The 10,958-nt window shown below is 57.7% G+C and overlaps 2 protein-coding genes across 2 annotated transcripts; one reads left to right on the top strand and one right to left on the bottom strand.

The window, feature by feature from the left end:
- Positions 1-303: 303 nt before the first annotated feature.
- Positions 304-6,326, top strand: MED9 (mediator complex subunit 9). Its single transcript, XM_086760009.1, has 2 exons — positions 304-559; positions 4,519-6,326. The coding sequence occupies exons 1-2, from the start codon at positions 414-416 to the stop codon at positions 4,733-4,735; spliced, it is 363 nt and encodes a 120-aa protein (XP_086616135.1). The 5' UTR covers positions 304-413; the 3' UTR covers positions 4,736-6,326.
- Positions 6,327-7,212: 886 nt separating this feature from the next.
- RASD1 (ras related dexamethasone induced 1) lies at positions 7,213-9,185 on the bottom strand. Its single transcript, XM_010116496.2, has 2 exons — positions 8,824-9,185; positions 7,213-8,564 (listed from the first exon to the last, which is right to left on the bottom strand). Exons 1-2 carry the CDS (start codon positions 9,107-9,109, stop codon positions 8,014-8,016), a joined length of 837 nt encoding a protein of 278 aa, XP_010114798.2. The 5' UTR covers positions 9,110-9,185; the 3' UTR covers positions 7,213-8,013.
- Between the last annotated feature and the right edge of the window lie 1,773 nt (positions 9,186-10,958).

Raw genomic sequence — 10,958 nt, 5'->3', positions numbered from 1 at the left:
GCCCAAGCTTAAGGGAAGGCTCAGCCCAGACCCCAGCATAAGCCCAGACCCAAGTTCAGGGCAAGGCCCAAGCCAGGCCCCAGCACAGGCCCAAGCTCAGACTAGGCCCTGGTGCAGGCCCAAGCCCATACCAGCCCTGACTCCAGGCCCAGATTCTAGGCCTAGGCCCAAGCTCAGGGGAAGGCCCAGCCCAGAATCCAGCACAGGCTCAGTCCCAAGCTCGGGGAAAGGGAGGGGAAGGCGCAGCCCAGGCCCCAGGCCCCAGGCCCCGACCCCGGCCCCGGCCCCGGCCCACGCTCGGAGGAAGGCCCAGCTCAGCCCCAGCGCAGGCAGCCGGCGAGGCGGGGCGGGGAGGCCGAGCTCCGCCCCTCTCCGTCACTCGGCGGCGCCGCAGCCGCCGGCCGGGGTCCGCCATGGCCTCGGGGGGCCCAGCCACCCGCGCCGCCGAGGAGCCGCCGCCGCCCGAGCCGCCCGCCGAGCAGAAGCCGCCGCCCCCGCCTCCGCCGCCCGCGCAGGAGGAGTTCTCCTTCCTGCCCCTCGTCCACGACATCATCAAATGGTAACGGCGGCCACGGACACCGGCCTCCCCCCGCCCCCCCCCGCCCCGCCGGCGCCGGGCCTGCCCCCGCTCCGCCGGGCCCCGCGTCGCAGGAGAGCCCCGCACCGGGCCCGGGCAGCTCCTCCCTGCTGCAGCCACCCCCCTGTAATGATGCTGTGTGACCCCCAGCGTCCCCGGGCTGCCGTGGATGAGGAGCAGGGCTATGGAGTCCCCCCTCTAATGATGCTCTCCCAGCCCCAGCATCCCTGGGGTACCTTGGGTGGGGAGCGGGGCAACGGGATCTCCAACCCCCAACATGCTGGGATGTCCTGGCTGGGCAACGGGGTCCCTCCTCCGGTGATGCTTTCCAACCTCCAGCATCCTCAGGGTGCCCTGGGTGGGGAGCAGGGCAGTGGGTTCACCCCTCTAGTGATGCTCTCCAGTGTCCCAGCATCTCCTTTGCCCTTTTTCTGCCAGCAGTAGTTCCTGGGAAGGGTGTCAGAGGGTGCTGGCACAGCCCCAGGTGCAGCTCCGCTCTGAGTCGCACCCGTACCTGGCTGGTGTTTGAGTCACCCGGGCGGCGCACGTGCTCGGATGGCCCAGGTACGCTGCCCCGCCGTTAGCAGCCGGGAGCGGGAGCGTCGTGCTCGCGCTGGGTTATTGCTCCAAACTGTACTGTTTGGCTGATAACAGCCTCGGAAAGTACAGGCCGTGCTGGGGCAGGAGCGCGGCCCCTTTCTGGGGAGCTGTAAAAAGGAGGATGGCTCCTGCCATCCAGGTTACAGGTGAAATTGTTCTCGTCCTGGTTCAAGATCAGTGCCGTAGGGGTGAAAGGTGCTTGGACAAGGGTCGTGAGAACTGGGATGTTTCTGGCCAAGGTAACTCCTTCAGAGATGCTTATCTGAGATCTTGGTAGGGGCATAGCTCTGCCGTGAACATCCATCCAGGGCGGCTCCGTGCTCCCACCTGGGCACGCTGCGGGGTGAGGCAGAGGGCATGGGAGGCACCAATTCCCTTGTTACCGGTTGTGGGCCTGGCTGCCCTTTCCCCACTTTTTAGGAGCTGAGGCTGGTTTGTGTCCTGCTGATGCTGCACTTGCGTGAAGCACATGTGAAAGGTGAGAGGGGTTCACCCTTAACGACTTTGCAGCCTGAACTGTGGCAAGGAAGGGCTGGATACCTTGTGACACACCGGTCTGGATACAGAATGGGCATGGGAACACAAACCTTCTGGCTCCCTCATTCTCCCCGTTGTGCTGGAGGTGGGCAGTTGCCCTCGCCCTCGATGCTGCCTGATCTGTCCAGACCGCAGAAGCGAGGTTAAGCCCATTGCCAGGTACGTGCGTGCACATAAGCAAAGTGGGCAGTAGCCACGGGCCGAGACCTCCCAGGCTCCTGTATGTCACTGAGCAGGTCGCGGTGGCCCGCAGATCACAATCCCTGGGTTATCTTGTGCCCAGCCCCGCTGAGCCGCCCACTCCCGCTACCCAGCTACCTCCCTTGGCTTCGCACTCAGCGTTTTCTTGGCAGCTTGAGCAGACGTGGGTACACTGAACAGCGCTCCAGATGGGTGGGACCACAGAGGCAAGCGGTGGGATGTGTTGCCTCATGACCCTGACAGGTGGCAAGCGTATTCTCCTTGAACACTGCTGCTCCTCCTAGAGCCCAGCCCTGCTGTTTTGACACTGACTCAGCCGTGAAGAGACATCTACAAGGTGACTCTGTGCTCGGGAGCGAAGATGTATCGTGTAAATTTGCTTACGTTCAGGGACACGTGCTCCTTCCTGTTGTTTGGGTCTGGAGAAAGTTTTCGCAGGCAGGGCTTGCAGCTATCTTCACCCTTGTGCAGTCAAATGGCATTGCTGCTGAGGTCCCAGCGTGTGGCTTTGCCAACAGTGGGTTGTGCTGGGGTAATGAGCAACACTGTGCCTTAAGGCAGGTCTTACGCGCAGTCACAGAATCACAGAAGGGTTTGGGTGGGAAGGGACCTTCAAAGCCCATCCAGCCCAACCCCCCTGCCAGGAGCAGGGACATCTCCAACCAGATCAGGTTGCTCACAGCCCCGTCCAACCTGGCCTTGAATGTTTCCAGGGATGGGGCTTCCACCACCTCTCTGGGCAACCTGGGACAGTGCCCCACCACCCTCAGTGTAAAAAATTTTTTCCACCGGCACAGGCTGCAGCTGGACGTTGCGTTGAGTCCTGTGTTACTGCAGGAGCTGCAGTCTCTTCCCGCACCCCCTCACCCCTGTCTGTCCATGCCCTCGCAGAGGGAGTCGCGTCAGTGGCTTGATCCAGCAGGAAAACCAGTCATCAGGAAAAAACCCCAAACCAAACCTGAAATAATTATTCCTTTGGCTCAACCAACCAGCCGGGCAGCCGTCAGTTCTCTGTGCGTGGGGAAGAGAACAAGACTTGGGGAGACCTGGAGCGGGGAGGGCGTCCCTCTCAAAGCCAGCCCGCAGCTATGCTGGATTAGAGGCAGTGGCAGCGCATCCTTCCCCAGACGAGCCGTGGGGCTGTGTGTGCGCCTGTGTTTTTCCACTGCAGACCTGACCGTGAATGCCTGCATAATGGGGATACATTATAGCAGCAGCTGCGGTTTTATTTAGAAGGGAGTCATGAATATTTTGTTCCAACAGGCTTCTGAAACTGAACGGCGACCATATGGTTAGAAGTTTTGCTCTCAGCCGTGTCACGATTCCCCAAAGTTATAATGGAGCACCTCTCTGCCCTGGTCATGCCAAGCGGATTTATTTTTAGGTCTGGCTATTGATCGTTAGAATCCCGCTCTCGTTATTAACAGGCTCCCTGGAAGCGGCGACTCGCTTTTGCCTGGAATCGGTAAAACTTCTCGCTGGTGCTGGCGACGCAGCGGCAGATACTAATGAGGGTTTGAGGGCAGACACTGCCTCAGACAACACTGATCCTTGAAAAGCACAGAGCTGGCTGCAGAACCAATTGTGCTGCTTTAAAAAAAAAAAAAAAGAAAGCTGTCGCTTCTCTTTTATTAGGTATACATCCCCAGAGAGTCGTTTCAAAGCTCCAAAGTACCCTTTTCTCTGCCGTTGGATACTCTCTGATGCTTTGGGGAACGGTTTCTATTTTCCGCTGTCAAGCTGTTTGACTGCATTGATTTTCTGTATTACAGCAGCACCAAGTCACGAGTGAGACTGAGATCTTTTTTTCCAGGTGCCTACACACAGCACACGTACGTAATCTTACCTTCCCCAAAGAGAGATAGGGGAGTTCAAACAGGGAGTGTTTAGCCTGCTCCATGGTAACGTTTTAAAGCTGCGGACTGGCTCCTGACCCAGTTGCTGGGTCCTGAGGTAACTCAATTGTGTGCTGGGAGTTAGCAGGAAAATGGTTTGCCCCAAAGGCTACCCAGTCTGTCCGTTTTACTGGGAGAGTAAAACTGACAGGCTGAGAGAGTTGGGGCTGTTCAGCCTGCAGAAGAGGAGGCTCCGGGGAGACCTGATAGCGGTCTTCCAGTACCTCAAGGGGGCCTACGAGAAAGATAGGGAGAGGCTGTTTAGTAGGGCCTGTTGCGATAGGACGAGAGGTAATGGTTTTAAAATAGAGGGGGGTAGATTTAGATTAAAAATTAGGAAAAAATTTTTTACGATGCGGGTTATAGAACGCTGGAACAGGTTGCCCAGAAAGGTGGTGGAGGCCCCATCCCTGGAAACGTTCAAGGCCAGGCTGGATGAGACTCTGAGCAACCTGATCTAGTCAGGGATGTCCCTGCTCCTGGCAGGGGGGTTGGACTGGGTGGGCTTTGAAGGTCCCTTCCAACCCTAACCTTTCTATGATTCTAGAGGTGAATTATGTGTGCGTAGTTAGAAACCACGAGCAAACATTTCCCAGCGAGTTGCAGTTTAAGGCCTGCTTGCACTGGAAATGCCGATCACCCCCGCGGGCTGAAGGGGCATTTCCAATAGACAAATTCAACAATGTCTCCATTTTCTCTCCTCTGCAGCATGGACAAGGACAGCCAGGATGTTCACCAGGTGCTGAACGAGCTGAAGAACAAGTTCCAGGAGATGAGGAAGCTGATCAGCTCCATGCCCGGCATCGGGGTGAGCCCAGAGCAGCAGCAGCAGCAGCTGCAGAACCTGCGGGAGCAGGTCCGGACCAAAAATGAGCTGCTGCAGAAGTACAAGAGCCTTTGCATGTTTGAGATCCCCAAGGAGTAGGAAGGGCGCAGCTCTGCTTTCGGGGTCTGAGATACCTCCTCTCCCAGCTGAACAGGAGAGAAAAAGGTGGCAGAAGTTTACTTTTCTATCTTTTATGGTTTTTTGATGGCGTTGCTCTGAAGTTGAGTCTGCGTGGATCGCAGGCATGTGACACTGAGCCAGAACACTGTGTGCTTCACATCTGATGATGACGGTGTTGCATTCACTTTGATCTGCTGCAGGGCTGTGCATTTATATATGCTTCTCTTCTTTTTTCTCTCGGGATGGCAGGAGGCGTGGGTTTTTTTTATGGTCAAGCAAGCAGGAGACATTATGTTTTCTCCTCACTAAGGGTCAAAGTACCTGCTGGTTAACTTCAACAAGAAAAAGGGGGCATTTTCTGACTTTTTTTTTTCACTTAGAAGTGGCCAAACGTCAAAAGGGAGCATAAGAGGGAAGCATCAGCTGTTTGGCCCTGCTCCTGGAAAGGGGCTCTGGGGCACTTTCCAGTCTCTGTGTGTCGAAAGAGGAATGATTGCTTTCAATTATTTCTGTGTTTCTCTCTCTTTCTCTCTCTTTATACAAGTGATGGTTGTGTCTGAGATGAGTCAAGTAAAGATTTAGAAATTCCAAACTGCCCCTCTTGTGTATTCGCTGAGTGGATGGGGGCTGAGCAGGGGCAGGACTTTGGCAGCACAGAGGACGTGCGTGGCCTGGGCCCAGTGCCTCTGTCTTTACATCGCTTTTTTTTGGAAGCAGAGTGACTTGGGAGAGCAGAGCAGGGACTGCCAGGGGAGTGGATTTCGGTTGGCTTTGGGTGCGTCAATCTCCTCGGGCGAGCGCAGCTGGTAGGCTGCACGCTGGGCATCTTGCTGTTAAAGCAGAGGAAGGGCAAGCAGAATCCAAACAAAGGGCGTCAATAACAAGAGCTTGCAGGTATTTGATACCTCACGTCAGGCTCAGCAGGACGGGTCAGTTCCACATCTGAAGTGCTCCAGGGGCTTCCCACAAACACAAGCATTTGAGCGGCTTGAACGTTTGCCAGCGGGCTGGTGGAAAGCTCTTGAACCTTGTATGCTCTTCAGAGGGCTCCCTGCCCCCTGTCCTCCTGCTGTTCGCTCTTACGGTGGCAGATGACAACCTGGCAAGCAGCACCGCGTCGCACCGACTAACAAAGATGTGACGGGACCTTGGATCTCACGGTTCACTGAATTCTGCTGAGAGATGGTGCAGGTCAGTAGTGGAAGAGGTAAAACACCAGCTAGTGAAACGCAATATCCACTGAGCACCAGCATCTGGGGGCAGGCAGCACTGGTGCCCTCAAGAGAAGAAAAATGAGGTCTGTTTGGGTCGGATTTTCCTTTCCTAAACAAAGAGGCAGGTAATGCTGCTCGCTGGGAGCCGAGACGGTTGTGACACACCTGTAGCCTAGAGATGACTCTGTCCCCACTGGAATACCTTGCTAGTACTTTCCTTGGGAAGGTGCCAGTGTGTAAACTCAGAGTAAAGCAGAACACCAAGATAAACAAAGCACAATGTACGCTCTTTTTATTACTGAAATTACCTTTCTGCCAGGTATTGCCGTCCCAGCTCAATAAATTCTTGTGTCTCATGCCTGGATGGTGGTTTCTTTTTTTTTTTTTTGCCAGTTACTGTTCCTGTGAAATCAGGGAGCTGGAAGAAACAACCTGTTTCCAAAGAAATGTCTGGCACTTAGCACGGGAACATGTTACCCTGTCAACTTGAATCCAAGTTTCAAGTGAAACTGAAGTGGTTTGGTTTGGAGTTTCACTCACCCACTTCAGTTTTGTGGCTTTGATAGATATTTTTTTTTCCGTTAATGTGTATGACATGTACATTTGTTCTCCTGCTTGCGGGGGGAACGGGGTGAAAATGAACTGAAACAGAAGCTGGAGCCAGGGAGAGCTGTTCTTTGAAGAGCTTTCCCCTTTCCCTTTCACTTCTAGCAACGATTCCTGCGGCTTTTTATTAGGAGGAGATTAAAAACCATCAAATGCAAAGGTGACCTTTCAAGCAAAGTACTTCCTTTACTCGTATTGCAAAATAAAAACAATATCCCAGACGGGGCGCTAATGAATCACTCTCTGTTGACATCACTGTGCTTAGTTAATCGGGGAAAAAGCATGAAACACAATCAGCTCTTTATCATGAAGTGATGTCAGTTCGCTGGGTTTCTGCGGCGAATGCCATGCCAATGCCCGGTGTGTCATGGGGCTGGCAGGATCGTCACTCGGCGTTAGCGAAGTGAGGAAAGAGTCCTGGCTCCGTGACCGGCTTGAGTAACTGACTCTGCATGGCAAGAAATCCGCTGCTTGCAGAGGCTGAAACCTTTGCGCAGGGAGTGGGAGAAAACGGGGTAATAAAGGGATCGAGTCGAGAGGCTGTTTTTAACAACTCGGAGCTGGGCTCAGGTCTTGGTTTAGCAGGATTTGGTTTTGCTATGGGGCCGGGCGAGGAAGCAAAGGCAAACCCACAGGTATAGTTTTAAAAAGATTTTATTAATTTGTAGAAAAAATAAAACATCAAGTCTCACCCACGGTAGAAACGCTTGAAGATTTTTTTGTTGTTGTTCATGTCAATGACAAAACAATACCTACATAAAGTGCCTATTATATTCTTATTTAAAAAACCCTTCCCGCTCCCCCCGCCCCCCCAAATCTTGCAAATCAGACAAGACAAATGTAAACAAGAGTCAGGTTTTTGGTCCATCAGGGCTGTAACTCTGCGATGTCTTTGCAACAACTTAAGAGTGTCTTCTGCACGTGTTTTACAGACAAACACACAACACAGAGCCGGAGTCCGCGCACAGCTTCTCAAGTTAAAAAAAAAAAAAAAAAAATCACAAGAAACCAACCCCAAAGCCCCAGGCAGGCGCTGTCAGGCCTCTGCCCTCCCTCCCGAAGGCAGTGCCCGAGGCTGGGTGGTTTGGGAGGGAAAGAAACGCCAAGGTCTGTGCCCTCCACGCTCATCCTCCCACCTGGCTCACCCCCTTCCCTGTCTCTCTGCCCAGAGGAGGCTGGTCCCAGCGGCACCCCCCTCCAAAACCTCCACCTTCGCATCCCTCACTCCCAAAATGCACCCCCGGGGGTGGGGAGGGAGCTGATGGAAGCAATCCCTCAGGAGAAGGGAAGCTGGGGAAGAGGCGATCCCCTCTCTCTGCCCGGGTGGGTGCCTGCCCACCCTCCTGCCTGCCCAAAGTCAATTTGGAAATGAGCATCTTTCCCCCCTCCCTCCCTTCCTTCCTTCCTTCCTTCCCGTTGCGGGGCGAGCGGGGGCTCCTAGCTGATGACGCAGCGGTCCTTCTCCTTGCCGTGCCCGCCGCCGATGGCTTTCTCCCGGATGTACATGAGGTCGCTGTGGACGCTGGGTCGCCGGGCGAAGGGGGCCACGATGCCGTACGCCTCCTCCGCGCTGCCCCGGCCCCCTTCTTTCAGCAGCTTTTTGCCTTTCAGCGCCTTCTTGTGCAGGATGTCGCAGTACTGGACCGAGACTTTGCGGTGCAGGTCGGGGCTCATCTCGCTGGGGAGTTTGGCCATGGCGAAGAGCGCTTGGAACATCTGGTCCAGGCTGCTGTTCTTCTTAGCCGAGATCTCGAAGTAGGCGCATTTTTTGGGGTCCCCTCCCACCAGCTGCTCGATCTCCCGGGGTTGCACCTCCCGGTAAAAGTCCCGGTCGCCCTTGTTGCCGCAGATGACCAGAGGCACCTCTATGTTCTCCTTGGTTTTGTTCTTCAGGCAGGACTTGGTCTCCAGGATTTGCTGCTTCAGGCGCTGCACCTCCTCAAAGGAGTCCCGGTTGTCCAGGCTGAAGACGAGGATAAACACGTCTCCTGGGGACAAAGAGGGGACGTGAGATGGCTGCAGGGACTGGGAACACGCAACGACTCAGGGAGGAAAGGACCGGGCAGGACCGCTGTCTCGCATCCTCCCGTCCAGCCCGGGCAGGGAGCAAAGTTGCCCACCCCACACACACACAAAATCCCACCTCCCTCTTCCCAGGACTGGAGAAACATCCCCAAACCGTGCAAGAGAGCCTGAAATCCATCAAGGGCACCCCTCGCTCCCTCCTGGTGCTCCCCAGCCAAGTACCTGTGAGGATGGAGAGGCGGCGCATGGCTGGGAAGGGGTGGTTGCCCGACGTGTCCAGGATGTCGAGCTGGTAGACCTCGCCGCGGATGCTGTAGAACTTGCGGTGGAAGTCCTCGATGGTGGGCGTGTATTGCTCCTCGAAGCGGCCGGTGAGGAAACGCGAGACGATGGCCGTCTTGCCCACTTTGGAGGAGCCCAGGATGACCATGCGGTAGCAGTTCTTGGCGGGGATGCTCAGCTCGGCCTCGCTGGGACACATCTTCTTGATCATCGCTGCCAGTTTCATTGAAGCCGGCGAAGGGGCAGCTCGTGCCGAGGAGGAGGAGGAGGAGATGGAGACGGAAGGCGAGTCTGCCCGGCTGCCCGGCCCCTCTCTCCGCAGGACAGGCCGCTGTGAGCTCCGCGCTCCCGCCGCCGCGTTATATGGAGGCGGCAGCGCCCGCCCCTCCCCGCGTCACGGCCCGGGGCGGCGGCGGCTGAGTCAGCGCGGGCTCCGCGCCCGCTCCCGGGGCTGGGCAGCTCCGGCCCCAGCTGCGGACCGGTCCGCGCTCCCGGTGCTGCACAGCCCCGTCCAGTCCGCGCTCCCGGTGCTGCACAGCCCGGTCCAGTCCGCGCTCCCAGTGCTGCACAGCCACGTCCGGTCCGCGCTCCCGGTGCTGCACAGCCCGGTCCGGTCCGCGCTCCCGGTGCTGCACAGCCCCATCCCGTTTGCAGCCCCATCCCGACTGAGTCTGCCGGTGCTGCACAGCCCAGCCCGGTTCGCACTCCCGGTGCTGCACAGCCCAGCCCAGGTCGCACGCCCGGTGCTTTGCAGCCCGGTCCCGTTCACAGCTCGGTTGGGATTCCCGGTGCTGCACAGCCCGGTCCCGTTCACAGCTCGGTTGGGGCCCCCAGTGCTTTGCAGCCCGGCTCCGTTCATAGCCCGGTTCGCGCTCTCGGTTTTGCACAGCCTGGTCCCGTTCATAGCCTGTTCGCGCTCTCGGTTTGCCTGGCCCCGTTTGCAGCCCGGTTGGGGTTCCCGGTGTTGCACAGCCCGGTCCCATTCACAGCCCGGTTCGCACTCCCGCTGCTGGGCAGCCCGGTCCCGTTTGCAGCCCGGTTCACGCTCCCGGTTTTGCCTAGCCCAGCCCGGCTCGCGCTCCCGGTGACTGCGGCGGGGTCTCCCCGAGCGGGACCCTTGTGCCGGTGCCGGGACCCGGGGTTAGGGGGTGTTGCCCGGGGGGATGTGGGGGGGTCCCAGCCCGCTCCCCGTGTTCTCGCTCCGTTTGCCCCGCTCAGAACCGCGCTTGGCACGAGCTGCTCCCCACCCCCCCTTCCCCGACCCCAGCCCCGAACCCGCGGCCCCGAGAGCTGGGGGGGGGGGAGGTGGTGGGGGTGGGGGTGGGGGGGCGCTGCAGAGCCGGCTCCCTCCGCCAGGGGGCGGGCGGGGGTGGGGGGGGTCCGTCCGGGGTGGGGGGGCTGCCAGGAGGAGGAGGAGGAGGAGGGGGAGGAAGGATGCTGGCAGGGATGCAGGGGCAGGGTGCTCGGTGCTGCTGTATCGGGGGTCTGATGGTGCTGGGTGCTGAGTTTGGGGGGTCTCAGCTGGTGGGGTCTCGGTGGAGCTGGGACTCAGGGCCGGCCCAGGCAGAGCCCACCCCCCCCCAGGACCCGCACAGGGCAGAGCTTGACTTCACCAGCATCATCCTCAGCGCCCGGGCAGTATTCCTGGGGGAAACGGGAGCGTCGCCGTGCTGAGGGGGGGTCTCTGTGCCGTAACCGGGCAGAGCCGGGCGCCGATGCCTTTGATAAGGTCCAGGATGGCCAAAGCCTCACCTACGACATTGACAGGGACCTCGGCACAGCTAGAACACAAAATCTGTGGGGCACAGCACGTTTCGTCAGCACCACTCAGGAAAGGGGTGGCGCTGAGCTCTTCAGCCCCAAGTCTGGTCTCACAAAAATTCATTTAAGCGCTGTCCGGAGCTTTACGGGGTTCAAACAGCCCCATCCCTGCTCCCAGGGACACATCCTGAGGCAGAAGGACACTTTGGGGAGAGAAAGTGGGACAGTTTCCCATCCCTATTGATCTGCGTGCGAGACAGCCAGGAGGTTTAATAGCTGGTTGCGGAGCACAAATGTGTCGCCCTAAAATAACA

This window comes from Chlamydotis macqueenii, chromosome 15 (assembly GCF_036417535.1).
Source record: "Chlamydotis macqueenii isolate bChlMac1 chromosome 15, bChlMac1.mat, whole genome shotgun sequence".
NCBI lineage: Eukaryota > Metazoa > Chordata > Aves > Otidiformes > Otididae > Chlamydotis > Chlamydotis macqueenii.
Note: the sequence above shows the minus strand (reverse complement) of the source record. Positions and strands in the feature narration are given on the sequence as shown.